This window comes from Colletotrichum navitas (genome assembly GCF_030913465.1).
Source record: "Colletotrichum navitas strain CBS 125086 chromosome Unknown LY79scaffold_199, whole genome shotgun sequence".
Taxonomy (NCBI): domain Eukaryota; kingdom Fungi; phylum Ascomycota; class Sordariomycetes; order Glomerellales; family Glomerellaceae; genus Colletotrichum; species Colletotrichum navitas.
Window position 1 is genome coordinate 1 of NW_026850745.1, and position 15,972 is coordinate 15,972.

The 15,972-nt window shown below is 49.4% G+C and overlaps 5 protein-coding genes across 5 annotated transcripts; 1 reads left to right on the forward strand and 4 right to left on the reverse strand.

Moving 5' to 3' along the window:
* Positions 1–1,408: 1,408 nt before the first annotated feature.
* LY79DRAFT_136881 (SET domain-containing protein) lies at positions 1,409–3,179 on the reverse strand. Its single transcript, XM_060550916.1, has 4 exons — positions 2,929–3,179; positions 2,273–2,874; positions 1,987–2,220; positions 1,409–1,932 (listed from the first exon to the last, which is right to left on the reverse strand). Exons 1-4 carry the CDS (start codon positions 3,059–3,061, stop codon positions 1,465–1,467), a joined length of 1,437 nt encoding a protein of 478 aa, XP_060407030.1. The 5' UTR covers positions 3,062–3,179; the 3' UTR covers positions 1,409–1,464.
* A 1,224-nt stretch (positions 3,180–4,403) lies between these two features.
* On the reverse strand, positions 4,404–6,074 carry LY79DRAFT_573401 (2OG-Fe(II) oxygenase superfamily protein). Its single transcript, XM_060559468.1, has 3 exons — positions 5,159–6,074; positions 4,710–5,097; positions 4,404–4,655 (listed from the first exon to the last, which is right to left on the reverse strand). Exons 1-3 carry the CDS (start codon positions 5,818–5,820, stop codon positions 4,590–4,592), a joined length of 1,116 nt encoding a protein of 371 aa, XP_060407031.1. The 5' UTR covers positions 5,821–6,074; the 3' UTR covers positions 4,404–4,589.
* A 692-nt stretch (positions 6,075–6,766) lies between these two features.
* Positions 6,767–8,536, forward strand: LY79DRAFT_530318 (NCS1 nucleoside transporter; the record flags this gene model as incomplete). Its single annotated transcript, XM_060556170.1, has 3 exons — positions 6,767–7,144; positions 7,198–7,977; positions 8,036–8,536. The coding sequence occupies 3 exons, from the start codon at positions 6,767–6,769 to the stop codon at positions 8,534–8,536; spliced, it is 1,659 nt and encodes a 552-aa protein (XP_060407032.1).
* Positions 8,537–9,467: 931 nt separating this feature from the next.
* On the reverse strand, positions 9,468–10,235 carry LY79DRAFT_675189 (galactose mutarotase-like domain-containing protein; the record flags this gene model as incomplete). The annotated part of the gene is made up of 1 exon (XM_060564415.1): positions 9,468–10,235. The coding sequence occupies one exon, from the start codon at positions 10,233–10,235 to the stop codon at positions 9,468–9,470; it is 768 nt and encodes a 255-aa protein (XP_060407033.1).
* A 2,161-nt stretch (positions 10,236–12,396) lies between these two features.
* Positions 12,397–15,139, reverse strand: LY79DRAFT_683279 (glycosyl hydrolases family 2, TIM barrel domain-containing protein). Its single transcript, XM_060564608.1, has 2 exons — positions 13,309–15,139; positions 12,397–13,258 (listed from the first exon to the last, which is right to left on the reverse strand). The coding sequence occupies exons 1-2, from the start codon at positions 14,859–14,861 to the stop codon at positions 12,664–12,666; spliced, it is 2,148 nt and encodes a 715-aa protein (XP_060407034.1). The 5' UTR covers positions 14,862–15,139; the 3' UTR covers positions 12,397–12,663.
* Positions 15,140–15,972: the final 833 nt, after the last annotated feature.

Below are 15,972 nucleotides of genomic sequence, written 5' to 3' on the forward strand. Positions count from 1 at the left end.
AGAACTACTTTAGTTAATAAGACTAGTAGTAGTAAGGCTAATAGTAATAGTAGTAGTATTATTAGTAAAAGTATTAGTAAAAGTAAAAAAAGATATAGTAGTAGTAAAAAGCTAATACTAATACTAGTACTATTATTATTACTATTACTACTAAGTAGTAGTAATAATAGTAATAGTAGTAGTAAAATAAAAAAAATAAAAAATAATAATAAAGTAAAGCTATTAAAAAAAAAATTAAAGATAAAAAAATTAAAAAAAAGTAAAGCTAAAAAGGTTACTTAATTAGGCTAAGTAAAAATAATAAAGTAAGTTATAATAGTATCTTAAGCCTATAAAGTAAAAAGAAAATAGTAAAAAAAAAAAAAAAGATAAAACCTAAGGGGTTACTAGTATAGCCTACTAAAAAGTAAAATAAAAGCTTTTTTTTATTATAAGAATAGTATAACTTAAGGCTTAGGCTATAAGAAAATAAAAATAATAAAAAAAGTAACTATATAATAAAGGCTTACTAAAGGTATATAGTACTTAAAGAGGTATTATAGTTAAAAAAATAAAAAGGTAATAAAAGTATTAAAAGTAAATAAAGTATCTTTATTATAAAGTAAGTAACCTTTAGTAAGGCTAGTTAAGTAATAAAGGCTTATAACCTAGCTAAGAATAACTATAACCCTAGAAAAGTAATAGTCTTAGCCTAAGTAAACTATAATAGCTATAAAAGTAAAATTAAAGGTAATTAGCTAGCTAAAGAGATAGCTATTTACCTAGTAACCTACTAAGCCTAGAGGTATTCTTAGATACCTTTAAGATACTAGGTAGTAGTAAAGCCCTAGGGGCCTACTAGAGTACTACTTAAGGTCCTAAGGACAAGACCTTAAGGGGGGGGATTATATTAGGTGCTAAAGGTAGAGGGGCACTAGGGGACTACTAGCTATAAGGCTATAACTAAAAAAACTATTATCTAAGGGTTATATAAAAGCAGAGTTTATAGGAATAGGAGAATTAGGAGAAGGTAGATTAGAAAATAGTTATAATTAACCCCTAACTACGCTATTTATAGACTCCTCTACTTGGTACTGTAACACCTCTGACACTAATAACCTACTATTAGCGGGATCAGTTGGCTAAGGGAGCCAGAGACATAACTGCTGCTATTTGTAAGTCGAAAGCTGATAAATGATAGTGGGAACTATTGAAAAAGATATTGGACAATGATCAATGCGATGTTGAGAAACGAAATAATGAGCAGCGGATGTGGGTGAGACTGAGTGTGACGTTGGAATTAGCAACATTTAGCGCGTTTTGGTGTGAAGGGTTGATCATGGCCCTTTGACATCCATGACTAATTTAAGTTTAAAGCCCCCAAACATGGCAATCAACTCGACATGAGGTGACCTATATTGCTGCTTGTCTCGCAGAGAATATACAAGCTCACTTTATTGATATCTTCTTGCTCGCTAGAGATAATCACTGTGCTGTGCGCGCCCTCTTAGACGACCTCTCCTGTCCCTCATCTGCAGCAACCTCTTCGGCGCCGGCGGCGCTGTTGCCGAGGCCCGCCACCTGAAGAGCTTCTTTGATGAGGCGCTTCTCGCCGAGCCTCACCTCGACGGCCATTTTTTGGCGCGACGTCAGGTTCCCGGATGCCAGCATAGCCTCATCTTCTTCGGCTGTCGTCGGGTACTGGACCAACAACTTCTGCAATGTGGATACCACGACGCACTGATAGACCTCGTCGCGCTTCCTCTTGTCGGGAATGAGATCACCCCGAACCTTCTTAATCGCCTTCAAGACATCTTTCAGCTGCTCCTCGAGTTCGGCGGATACCTCCTGCACCTTTGCGGGCGTCGTAAGACATCCCTCCGAGTCTGGCTCACCGGATTCGCGCTCCAGAACAAAGACATCCTCGAGATCTTCTGGGTCCACATGCTCTGCCTATACTTCAATCAGCACGAATGTCATTTGAGGGCATCTTGGGTTGGAACATACCACCTGCTTCCAAACTTCATCAGTAAGCCTCAGCTGCTCGTTCAGAGTCGATTGCACGAGATCCCACGGAATCTCAACCACATCGTAGCGAGAGTGCTTAGGGGTCACGTAGCCGTATCTCCTAAGCAATTCGGAGTTGGGGTGGGGGCCGTAGTAGTTCAGGATCTCCTCCCCGGCTTTGATGGGTCGGAGCGCGGTGACACTAAGGTCGTCTTCTCCGTGATTGACATGTGCCTGATCTTCTTTTAGCAAGTCTCACCTGCAAAGACTCGGATTGACTGCTCACGTTGAACTCGGCATCAGCGTTCAAGATGTCGGCCATCGGCACCATACCCAGCATTGTCTTGCCCTCGCGGTCCTCAACCCATTCTTCATCCTCCTGCTCGGGCTCTTCTTCGTTCTCCAGGTCGAAGGCGTACGCCATGATGATACTTCCCATTTGGTGGGCAAGCTGAAGGAGCTCCGATTTACTAGGAGGCGAAACACCTTGAGAGAAGAAGATGCCAGGGTTGGCTGAAATGACAGGCAAAATCCGCGACCGGAACATCTCATCCGCCTCATCCTTGCCGATCTTCGACAAAACTGCGCTCCCCTTGAGGTACTCGAGATCGGGAGATTCCCAGAACATGAGGGTGTCAAAGTTCTCGGGCAAAACCTCAAAGTACGTCTTCCAAGGGGAGGCGTCGCCCTGAAGATACTCATAGATCATTACCAAAATGAGAGAACCCCATGAGTCGAGCGGCTCGTTCTCCATGTCCTCATCGTCGCCGTCATTTCCGGTGAAAACCTGGGGGATCTTCTTAGGGAGCTCGGAGGTCTCAACATTGATGATGCTTTTTCTTGGGATGGCGAAGAGCACCGTCTCGGGTGCAATATCTTTGGTGGCAACTGGAATTCCATTCAGCATTTGAGCGACGTAAAAGACGTGCACATATTACGTACCAATTCCACGTCCAGCGTTCTGACCTCTCAGGTCAACTATTTGGATGTCGTCGTGGAATGTGGCCCCCGGCAAAGACTTGAACCATGACAAGAACTTTGCAGACGCCGTCTGAAAACTATCAATTGTCGCCATGCTGTAGTGTGATCAAAATGAACTCAATATTACCGAGACTTGGATTCTTTCAGATATGAAGTAGATAAATTGACTCTGACTTCTTTTCTGATTGTTGTAGTAGGGTTGGGTTGTTGTGAGTAGGCAACTTCAAGTGGCTCAAAGTTTGGTAAGTCGGAACCAAAATTTTCAGGCCGATAGAAGTACTGTGCCTGTTGTCCTCTTGCGCACGGTCCGACCCACTTTCTTGACCAGACAATAAGGTCAGAGAGAACATAATACTCAACTTCAACATCAAATCTCATCTACTCAAGTAGGTATCGATCGAGCTTCTCGCGAGTTTTAAGTTGATGTGGCTGGCCATGTCAGCCCCTCAAGCACGCATTGCTTCCTCGTAAACAAAGTAGGCTGGCCACACCCACCTATGTGAACTCTTACAACTTTCTTGCTTTCTCATGTCCAAAAGAGAAACTCCTCTCATCAAAGCTATCAGGCAGGTTTACGAAGACATCAGCCTTACTAGTATCAGCAAGCTGAAAGATGTCGATGATTCTCATGTTATTGCGGGGCGAATACAAAACATCTCCCGATTTATCATGCTTTCTTGATCGCTCTTCACAAACAGATATCTCTAATTGATGGCAGAGACAATATGGGTCGAACAGTTCTACGCACGACTTTGTGGCTCAACTTGTTGGCCGTGGCGCGCCTATGTCACTCAACAACACCTATCGCCAAAGACCTTTGCATGTAGTAGCGGCTGATGGACATCTAAACATTTTTCAGTTCTTTCTGACGAATATGGCGGATTTTGAAGTCAATTTGAGTGACATAAATGGTTGGAAAGCCCTACATCGTGCTCGTGCTGCCGGGCGAGTTGACAGGGATCTGTGGTTTTTTCAAAAAGCGCAGGTTTAATATTAGGTGTAAGGATAAATACGGCCGAAAAGCAATTGCATTCGCAGCTACTTTTAGTTCCAGGCCCGCTTTTGACGCTTGCGTTGATGCGTATCAATGGATTCTTCCTTCAGACCGGCAGATTACCTCCAACCCCAGAGGCGTGTGTGTCTCCCTCTAACATACTCACAAGTTTGAGACACTTTACTGGCATAGAGTTACTTATTATCTTGGACTATCCTCGCGTCCTCGCCCAGGAGTGGGCCAACTTGGTAAACCCCCCTCCCCCCCTCTCGACATCCTGCCGCTGCTCCTGGGAAAGTTGTAGTTGTCCGGCTAGTAGCACCAACAGCACAGTTAGCAGCATCGGCAGTAGGGATAGAGGCAGCAGCTACAGCAGTAGCAGGAGTAAAGACAGCAATCTTGGGGGTAAGCACGGAATAAGGGTAAGAATAATAAAATAGTTGTCAAGTACACATTAAAGTGGTTCTTAGTGATCATTATGCACTGGATTATCTTCGATGGGAACATAATATACAACCAATATCACGACACCAGAGTTCGAATAGGCCTAGCCCGCATGCCTCGAATAGAAGAAACCAAACGGATCTTCTGTTAGATATCTCCATCAGCTGTACCCCTCATCGTTGACCTATTTGGCCAGCTCCGATTTCGCTTTTGAATATTCAAAAGTCTTTTGGAATCTTTGTCGACACCACTAGCACGGAGTTAGCGTCCTGAGAAGTTCGCAAGAACAAAGATTCCAACCTACCTCGCCACAGCTGATCGGTTCGTACTTCGGCGGGTTCTTCTCGTCTGTGCACGTCGGCAAGACGGAGCACTGCTCGTTGTGGTTGAAACCGAAGAAGAAGGGCATGGAGTACCGGTCCTCGGGAGCGTAATTGTAGACACGATGCACTGTCGACTGGAAACGATCGTTGGACAATCTCTGGAAGAAGTCGCCAATGTTGATGACGAAGGTGTCAGGAACCGGCGGCACTTTGATCCACTGGCCTTCTTTTGTGAGAACCTGGAGTCCGCCAACTGTGTCTTGCCAAAGCAGAGTGAAGCACTGCAAGTCGGTGTGTGCTCCAAGACCAACATCGATGGTTGTGTCTTGCGCTTCGGTGTTCTTGGGGTAGTAGTTGACCACGCTGTCACTGTGAAGGACGTAAAGTGCATGAGTATCGGCATGTAGACTTTGAACTGCACACAACATACCTTCCAGGATACGTGATGATATCATCAAAATGGTTTTCCGGCACATCCAACGCTAAAGCGAAGATCCTGATGAGACTCCTCGCTAGCGTTATGCAACTTTGCCAATAGGCGACCATGTCGTCTTTGAAGTCCGGCAAATGGCTCGTTCCTTCCCACACAAAACCCTCATGCTTCATCCATGGCTTCACAGCTTCGGGCACGGCGTCCGGGTCCTTGGTCTCGGGATCATGCCGCGGGTCATAACGGAAGCTGAACCCCTCGCGGTGGTCCTTGGTTTCCGTTGGCGATATCTGGGCTGCGCGTTTTGCCGTCCACCCGTTGAAAAACTTGGACTTCTTTTGCGAGATGAGCGCCTTCTTCTCATCAGGCTGCGAGAAGAAGGTCCGCGCCTGCTTGTAAGCTGCGTCGATGGTCGCTTTGGGAATGCCGTGGTTCTTGATGTAAAAGAAACCCGTGTTCTCGGCGGCATCTCGGATGGTGGCAGCAAGGGCCTTGCGCTCTGACTCCGTGCCGCGGATGTTGGAGAGATCGATGACAGGAACCTCGGAGGCGTTGCAGTTCCGGGGTGGGGTTTTCAGGACATCGCGGAATACGGTGCCATAGGCAGACATGAGCTCGAGTTTGTAGCTCTCTGGAACGGTAGCAGTTACGGTGGCGGACATGATGGCGCCCCTTGTCTTGCAATTTCGAATTGACCCGAGTTTGTTTAAGATAAGTTAATGCGCGATCGTGGCTGAGTCTTTATGAGGTGAGTACTTCGTGATGACGTCTGGAGAGTAGCAATAGTCTTATGGTGGCCGTCCCAGCTGCGCCGACATGTAGCTCAAATGTGACGCACACCGTGGTTTGGTTTAATGCCGTTTGAAGTAGCCGCCTAACAAGCGAGTGAGCTTGAGGCTCATTCGGTAGTCCTTTCGTACGCCGCCGCTCTCGGTCGGAAGTCGCCTATCGATCGGATGATTCATACAGATTATGACGTGCGATATGATTCGTCGGGCTTTAGGTTAGCCCTTATCGTTCTCGGACCGGCGCCGATAACGGACGGTGTGGGTCCCGGGCGCATCCCGGTACTTGAAGAGACAGGGGCTGTTTTCCGGGATACTCTCCCCACGGGGGGTTTCCGGATATTTATTCGTAGACGTTTTCACGAACATGACTCTCGATGTTAACTGGTTGCGGCGGAGTTTGGAACCCCCCTGATTTAGTAAAGATAACAAAACAGCCATCACTACCTCTTCCAATGGTTGCCGAGATGGCCGTACGGTCTTATCGTGCAACATGTGTTTTACGGCATCTGCAATGTTCATTTACTCGACGGTCAAAGCATCCCTGCAGTGCTTATCTCCCCCACAGTTCCCGTTCGCCCCTGGTATCTTCAATTTATCAGTACCGTAGCTAAGGGATTCTCCCGAGTAAATATGATTACGAAAATTTGGGACCATGTGAGATTTCGTATAAGTCTTTGTCCAGCCGGCTGCGTCCAAGATTGTCCACGTCAAAGTGAAACACATCTATATCAGACAGGCGGGTGGATATTTTGTTCACCGAGCCATCTCTTCGAGAGTTCCGGAGACTGCCAACCACTAATACCGGACTCAGTAGCTCAACATGGGCCTGCTAAACCGCATCCGCGTGGCGCCGGCCGCTGGCGCAACCGAAGTCCACGGTCGCGACGCTCTCCTCGAGAACGATGACCTTCGGCCTTTAACACGAGCCAATCGTACATTCACCCAGGTGACCTACATAACGTTCTGGTTCTCGGCCACCGCCACCGTTTCGAACTGGTACGCCTCATCGACCGCGCAGGCTCTGGGCCTGTCCATGTGGGAGTCCCTCGCCTGCGCATTCGGAGGGCAATGTCTGATCGCCATCATCATCACTCTCAACGGCCGACCCGGAAGTTGTTACCACGTGGGATATCCCATCGTATGCAGAGCTGCTTTTGGCGTCTATGGTGCATGGTGGCCGACTTTCAACCGAGCCGTAGTAAGCCTTAAATAACTCCTTGAATACAGTCTTGAACAATTAACAAGAGGCAGATGGCAACCGTATGGCTTGGGGTCAGCGCAGTGCAAGGCGGGGAGTGTATCTATGTCATGCTTCATGCCATCATCCCGGGCATAGCCAAAATTCCTAATATGATGGGTGAAGGCTCGGCACTCACGTCAGGGGGGATGATTGGCTTTGTAATTTTCTGGCTTGTTACATGCGCCTTCCTCGTCATCCCCGTTCCCAAGATGCGCGGCCTCGTGTACGCCAAGCTCGGCGTCTTCATCGTCTCGGCCGTGGCCATGCTCGCATGGACAGCGACGAAGGCCGGCGGCCTCGGGCCCGTTATGCATCAGGGTGGCAAAGCAACGGGCTCGAAGCGGGCGTGGCTCATTGTCCAATTCTTCATGCTTGGCGCGGCGAACTGCGCGACCTTTGCCAGCAACGCCGCAGATTTCCAGCGGTACGCGAAGAAGAAGAACGACGTGATCATCGGAAACCTGTTTTGTTTCCCCATCGCCAACTTAGTCGTTGCGGCAGTGGGCAACTTGGTCTGTGCCTCTAGCGAACTGATATTCGGAGAGCTCATCTGGAACCCCGTCACATTACTGGATACGCTCCAGACGGCCGAGTATACCGCGGCAAACCGGGCTGGGTGTTTCATCATTGCTGGCTGCTTCGCCTACTGTTGTATCTTCAGCTCCATCTTTGAGAATTCTTTGCCAGCCGGTAACGATATCGCGGCCCTCTTTCCGAAATACTTTACTGTCCGGAGGGGGTTCTTTGTCTGCGCGGTCGTTTCTTTTGCCATCAACCCCTGGTACCTTCTGGTAAGTCACAACATATTACCTCCACGCCGGCCTTATCGCTAACAGCAAAAAAAAAAAGGGATCCGCCTCAATCTTCGTGTCATTCCTCTCCTCCTACCAAATCTTCCTCTCTGCCATAACTGGGGTCCTTCTCGTCAACTATTATGTCATCGGACGCGGTCGCCTCGACATCCCAGACTGCTTCAGTTCAGCAAAGTCGGGAGCTTATCACTACTCCCACGGATGGAACATCCGCGCCTATGCTGCCTATATAATTGGAATAATTCCGAACTTCTATGGCTTCCTTAACAACATGGGTGTCTCAGCGCCCGTGGGCGTGACAAGGTTCTATTTCTTTGCGTACTGGGTCGGCCTTGCTCTGTCTGGCTTCACATTTTGGCTCACGTGCAAGATCTGGCCGCCACCAATCATGGAGGACAAGTGGATTGAACCGAAAGATTATGTGCGGCCCGAGGAGTTGGAGGGAGATGGTCCTGTCATTGAGGCAATCAACCTGCCGCATGAGAGCTCCCTGGCAGATAACGAAAAAAGCGTCCATGAGAAGACAGTGAGGGTGTAACAGTAGTGTAGTAGTGAAGAGAAAGGATTGTGGTTTATTCTGTATAAATTTAGTAACTGTTCAATACTGACGTGTGGAAGCAGCGAAACTCATCATTAGTTGATTATCTTTGTGGCAGAGAAGCAGCGTAATATTCAAACAAGCTTTTGGCCTCATTGAAAAAACCATTGCCACTATATGTCCCTGCTACACTGACTATCGGTCATATTCAAAGGGCACAACAGCAGTTGAAGACACCAAGAATCTCATTGTAGGTAAAACGCAATTCAAACGGAGTGAGTGATGTAGTCACACGGACCTGCCAATCCACCAGTTCATACGCGCTGGCACCGTCCAAAACTAAAGAACATGTCCGTGCGCAAAATTACATTGTAAATTCCTTAATAACAGGCAGTAATATAAGTAAGAGGGCAATACTATTGAATCCATTAAAAGCAGGGATATATAAACATATCTTTTCACTCTACTGAGCCCTTTAGTTGTTCATGTATTTGTCCTAGACGCTGAGCGTAACGGACTTTTTGGGCGGGTTATGCTGACAGCGTCTAGCTTTTTCAGCTAATCAGAAGCTCTGTATTTCTTAGACGCTGCCAGTGTAGACCACTAAAGAAATCAGTTGCGTTTAGCGTCCAGGAGGAATATCTTGACAATTAAAGGGCTCTATAGAATAAAAAAGATGTATTAAGATACCTAATAGCTTGATGACGTATAAATATTTTCTATATAATTTTAGACTCTGTTTTCATAGAGGAACTCATAATGTAAGCTGGTGCACGGTCGTTGCTTGAGGTTTTGGACGGTGCTAGCGCACCAGACTGTATGTAGATTCTTCATAGAACAACTACTTTATTCCCAAATGATGAGACGCTGCGGTTGATCACACTTTATGAGATACAACAAGCGAACTCACTACCAAGACAATCTTCCCTTCCTAGGCAATACTCAACTCGAAGGTAAAGTCAAATGGTTTAGTGTAACACCTGTACTGCTCAAAAGGCCTTGGCCCCACAGTCGCCGATCCAATTCCATTGTTGTCATAGTCAAGATGCAAAACTGTCATGTTCAGAGGCTTGAGATCATGAGGATGCTCCGCGTCATCCAAGTCGAATGGCATGTAACGCGATGCCGTGAAGCTGAAAGGCTCCGTTTCGACCCTTTTCACGTTGAGCGTTACGCCGCCATCACCAACGACCTGAAGCCACCGGATGTCTTCTCGGTTGCCGTTCTCCTGTGGATAATCGTAGTGGGTAAAGAGGTCCTCTACCGTGGACTCGTAGCGTCCGATGCGGCATCCTTCTTTTGTGTCCTTGTAATTCTCTCCAGGCCCGCGACCGAACCACGCTACTTTGTCGAACTCAACCGGCATGACAGCCATGAGGCCAATGCGGGGGAGGACTTCGGTAACGTTGCCGACGAAGTCGCCATGAGCGTGGATGGTGAGACTGCTAGAAGAAATGGTGTACGTCAAGTCTGCTTCAGCCCCCCACTCAAGAACCTTGGGGGCCACTCGGACCTTGTAGTTGACTGCGAAGCCGCTATCGGTTTCTCCCCATCGAACATCGCGAACCTGGGTGTGCACGCTGCCAACCCGCTCTTCCTCCCAGATAGGGCCGTCGCCATACCACGCAGCATCGTTCTGGGTGAGGGCGCGATAGAAGTAGAGCTCAGGTCCGCGCTGGAAGACGTTGACCTCGTTCATATCTTTTCCTTGTTTAGCTAACAATTCTATCTATAGGCAAAGAGCATGGCCCGCGCTGCCTCCTGGCGGGAGCGCGTCGCCGCCGCCGCCGCCGCCGACGACGACGACGACGCAATGGTAACTTTACTCGACCTTGTTAAATAGAAAGTTGTATCACTAACTGTACTTTTTCTTAGTCGTTCAGCCTTGAGGGGCCGCCGCGCCGGCTGGCGCTCCCTGCCCCGCCGACCAACCCCCTCGCCGCCGCGCCGACCAACCCCTACGCCGCCGCCGCCGCCGCTGCCACCGCCGCTGCCGCCGCGCTGACCAACCCCAACGCCGCCGCGCCGACCAACCCTTTCCGCGCCGCCGCCGCCGCCCGCGCCGCCGCCGCCACCGCCCCTCCCCTCCCCCCCTCCCCTCCAGCAACCCCTGGGCTTCCCAGGGGGAGAAGAAGAAGGAGAAGAAGAAGGAGGAGGAGAAGGAGGAGGAGGAGAAGGACGATGGATCCTTCTCTAACCCTAACATTAATTATATGTATTAATTACCCTTTTTAGCTTCTCCTTTTTTTTTTTTAACAAAAGAAGAAGAAGAAAAAGAAGAAGAAGAAGATTGCTGTTTCTGCTTGATACTTGAAGTAACTTGAAAATGTCTTGAACGTATGGCGAAATGCACCATCCCACAGGCTGTACTTCTTCTTAGTCGTTCAAGCTCCAGGGGCCGCCGCGCCGCCGCACCTCCGCACCTCCCCTCTAACAACCCCTGGGCCGCCCAGGATTACGAGGAGAAAAAGGACGAGGAGAAGAAGAAGAAGAAGAAGAAATCCCTCTCCTCCTAACAGCAATATTGACAGACTCGACTTCGGCAGCAACGTTGTAGATTGACTCCAAAATTAGTTGTACTCGGTGCGCAACTGCTGTACAAGCGTGAAGGCTTCGGCGTGCCCTCTGCATTTCGATGGTGTGCAGAGGTTGAAGGGGCGACATGCTCTGTCTGTCAGGGCCAAGAGGGTATCGCGGTGAGGGTAGCCGCCATGGCGAAGTCCACCATCCCACAGGCTGGTTGGCTCTCTTATACCTCGATCCACACTCGATAGCAATAGACATCCCCAAGCCAGTGCCTGCGATACGCTGCACCCCCGAATTAGCCAAAGCGGGGCTCAAATGCTGGGATGATTGTTTCTCGTTGCTCCACACCCCCAATTCCCCACTGGCGATCCTCCTGGCAGGCACAGCTCCGTATCCAACCGTCTGCGCGCCAGCATTGGCGAGTGTGCACTATGGAAGCATGTTAGGGCAGCAGGGACTAATGTGGTGTAGTAATTAGAGAAGAACACTAATAACTATAAAGGCAACATAAGATACTACCTTGATTAGCTTAAGAGCTTAAAAGAAAATATAATGCCCCTAGACGCTACTAAGTATAAATCCTAGTAGTAGGTAATGCTTAAGCTGAAGTAGGCACCCTTTAATATATATATTTAATATTTAACCTAGGTTACCTGTAAACCTAGCCTCTAAATCTATCTGCGCAATATAACCTACTTATAGCCTTTTCACTGGTGGTAATAATTCCCTACTTCTGATAAAGCTTGCTACTATGAGGTCGCATACCCCATCTGGTGATCCTCTAGGCAGGCGCAGCTCCGTATCCAACCGTCTGCGCGCCAGCATTGGCGGGAGTGCACTTCCCAGACCGCACACTTCCCTCAGAGAGTCTAGGGTAAGTGGTAAACAAACAAAGCAACAAGGCTGGGCAAAATACAGATATAGTTGTCGCTAACCAGAACTCTTGATAGACTTTTCGCGCAACACAACCCACTTATAATCTCTTTACTGGCGGCGATGCCAATAGTAGACCTGGGCCTTGCGCCACCACCCACGAGAGCTCGAAAGAAAACATGGTACCCCCAGACACCGCCGAGTACGAATCCCAGCGGCAGGTGATCGAGGAGCTCAGAATCCATCTGCGCCACCTCACTGACTGACGATGCTAACAGCAGGCCTAGGTGCCTAGGTCGCGGGCAAGCAGACCGCAAGCCTGACCCCCGAATTCGATACACGATCAGCACATTCGACCTGCGAAACAGGCAGCTGAGAGCGAGAGATCGCAAGCCTGGCCCCGAATCCATCTGCAACACAACCCACCTATGACATCTTTATCGCCGACATGAGGTTGCATACCCATCTGGCGATCCTCCTGGCAGGCGCAGCTCCGTATCCAACCGTCTACGCGCCAGCGTTAATCCTCCTGACAGGCGCAGCTCTGTATTCAACCGTCTACACGCCAGCGTTTAGAGGATGCATCTAGAAGCATTATCTTCACAGTACTGCTAACGTTTCCTTCTAGTAGATCAAAGCCGAAAGATGCGTCGCCGTTTTCAACCTTGAGATGTGTTTTGTCTTGCTTAACGTCGAGACTATGTGACTGACGAGCTTGTACCGGAGAGTCATAATGTCTTGTGCGGTTGGTTAGTCGTTACTGGAGCGTTAAGATGAAGCTGATCCCAGGCTACAACATGGCCCTTTTCTGCCCAAACCTTGTCGTTCTTCAGCTTGAACTCAATGGTAATCCACGCCTCGTCAGGGAAGCTCGAATTACCCGTGGGCAGAGTGACAGAGCGATGCTCTCCGGCCGGAATGCCTGGTGGCTCTAGGACACGGGGAGTAGTGGGTACCTCCCCGTCTTGAATCACATGCCAAGAAGCATCAAGCTCCGTGACGCCGAGAAAGTCATAGTGGTTGGTGATAATCATTTGATGTCCGTCCGCGGAAAGTTTCACAGTCACCGGTTGGATTGCCTTGGCATAGTCAATGAGCGAGGGCATGGGGCTATGGTCGGAGAGAACAAGTCCATCCATGATGAAGTCGGCGTCGTTTGGCTCATCACCAAAATCTCCACCGTAAGCGTAATACTCAATATCTCCTTCTTTCTTGAGCAGCCCGTGGTTGCTCCATTCCCACACCAGTCCACCCTGGATAGTGGGTTCAGACCGGAAAAGCTCGATGTATTCTTTTAGACCACCTGGGCCATTGCCCATCGCACTATAGCCACCACATCAGAAAGAGTCAAATGCGAGGAAGAAGCAACATACTGCGCGTATTCACACAAGATAAAAGGCTTGTCCGTATGGTTGCTGAGGAACTTGACAACGCTCTCCGGAGTCGAGTACATCTGGCTGTAAATATCAACCGACTCAGCTTCGCGGTCGGGCTCGTAGTGCGTGATTCGACTCGGGTCTCGCTGCTTGATCCACCTCGCCATGGCATCTAGGTTCTTTCCGTAGAAGCACTCGTTGCCAAGCGACCAAATGATGACTGACGCGTGGTTCTTAAACCTTTCGACAAGCGCCTGAGCTCTGTCGACGTACGCATCCTCCCAATCGGGATTCTGGGAAGTCCACTCCGCCATCGCTTCCCTCGTCTCCCCGACTTTGTCGAACCCGTGACACTCGAGATCTGCCTCGGATATGACGTAGAAGCCGAGCTCGTCTGCAATGTCGAAGAAGTCTGGACGCGGGGGCTGATGCGCGGTGCGAATGGCGTTGATGTTGGAGCGCTTCATCGTGATGAGATCGGCCCTCATACTCTCATAAGGAACAGTCCTGCCGGAGATTGGGTGGTGTTCATGCCTGTTGACACCATAGATGGTAATAGCCTTGCCGTTGACAAGAAAGTTCGAGCCGCTGATTTCAACGCGACGAATGCCAACGCGCTGGCTGATGGTTCGACCGTTGAATGTTACTAGAACAGTGTAGAGGGTTGGTGTTTCAGCGGACCATAGATGCAGGTCTTCGCCTTGAAGCCTGTGTGTGTACACCTCCGAAGACGACCCAGACCATTTGTCAAGCGTGGCACCCTCAGGTGACAGAAGCTTCACAGTCATAGTACCTGGCTGGCCTTGAACTGTCGCATTCAGTTTAACAGTACCACTTTCAAAGGAGTCGTCAATCTCAGTATTGACAAAGTAGTCGATGATCGAAGAGCGAGGGAAAGGGACCAAATAGACATCTCGGAAGAGGCCCGACATCCACCACTGGTCTTGGTCCTCGATGTATGAAGCATCGGACCACTGATAGACACGGGCGGATAGCGAATTGGCTTCGCCAGGAGTAAGGTAGTCGGTGATGTCGAACTCGTGGGAGTTGCGGCTTCCTTGACTGTAGCCGACCTCGACACCGTTCACCCAGACGTGGAACGCGCTGTCGACGCCTTCGAAACGTAAGCGTATCTGCTGGTCCTCGCTCCAGTCTTGAGGTACTTCAAACTCCCGCCAGTACGAACCAGTGGGATTGATGTAGGAGACGTTGGGCGGCGTAACGGGGAAAGGGTAATCGATGTTGGTGTAGTGGGGGATTCCGTAGCCCTGGCGCTGCCACATGCCGGGGACTTCAATGTCGGCCCACGATGTCACGTTTGCCGTCTCCCAAAGGGGAGCTTCGAAGGGGCTCTGGTCGTAGTGGAACTTCCAAGTGCCGTTGAGGCTAAGGAACTCGCTTTGCTCACGGTCGAATGACAGGGCGGCATCTTCGCTGAGATATGAGTAGAAATGCGCGCGATGAGGCAGTGTGCTTCTATGCAAGACTTTCAGGTTTGTCCAATCGGGAACAGACGTTGGGAAGACCCCCAGACTCGAGATGAGATCCATGATGTCCAGAAGAGAGCTAATTTTGCCGTGTCACTCACCTCAAACCCATTCCCATTGCTGGTAAAATACAACGACTCTTATACTTGATACATTGCCAGGAGGACGCTACTCGGCGTCATTTTTACGCCCCGGCTTGGCCCATGTCACGACCATGTCCGCTGCGCCAAGAGCCATGTTCTCCCTTGCCCTCTCTCGTACGTCCACGCTCAAGTTCACCTGCGAATGGTTCAAGTCTTCTGCCGCGGAGTTCATGTGGGCCGCCATGACGACCCTGGCACGACAGCCTGAGCATCATGAACTTGAAAGTCATTCTCGTTCACGCAGTGTGACTGTCCAAGTTACGCCCGACTAGGGTGAGTATGCATATTTTGTGGTTCCCCCACTAGAACTGGTACGTTCTTGGCTCCCGGTCCAACAAACCCGCGATCATCATCGGAGCGGGGGAAATTAACGTAACGTTGGATATGGTCTGATGCCGATGGCCGCCGCTTGATCTTGGCCACATAGGCTTGTAATCGCCGATCAACGATCGCCTAAACTGGCCTCGTCGGTCGATCTATCCCCGAGCCGTAAGCCAACTTATACAGCTGACCATGCTCTGAGACTCCTTAGGCATAGGAAAGGTTTCCAGAATGCTCAAAGTAATGAGAAAGACAGCAATGGCACTCAGAATTGCATGCGAAGATGAATTCTTATGTTCATTGATACTTGAACAGCGAAACATCCCAAGTGGGCTTCAGGCTTGCAAAAAAGTTACAGTTGGCGGCCTGATCTCCGACAAGGTTAGTAAACGTGGTTAGCCAAAGGAATAGACGAATGCTACGTACTGAAAGTAAGCCACACATCGTGTGATTACTGACCCATATACTCTTTCCTGCCGTGGTGTTCCGAAAAAGCAGACAAGAGTTTCAAGTTGCACAGCTGTCCACGCATAACAAAGAGTGTGGACTCGGATTGTCTCAGCATTTGCTATTCCTATGACTATTTAGGTTCTGGCACCGTCAAGTATTTACGGCGAGAAGCCTTAGCCTTGGGTGGCTATGGGACGCCTGCAAACCTGCGGCTCAGATAGATCTATATGTGCACATACTGAATATATTTGGTGCCTTGG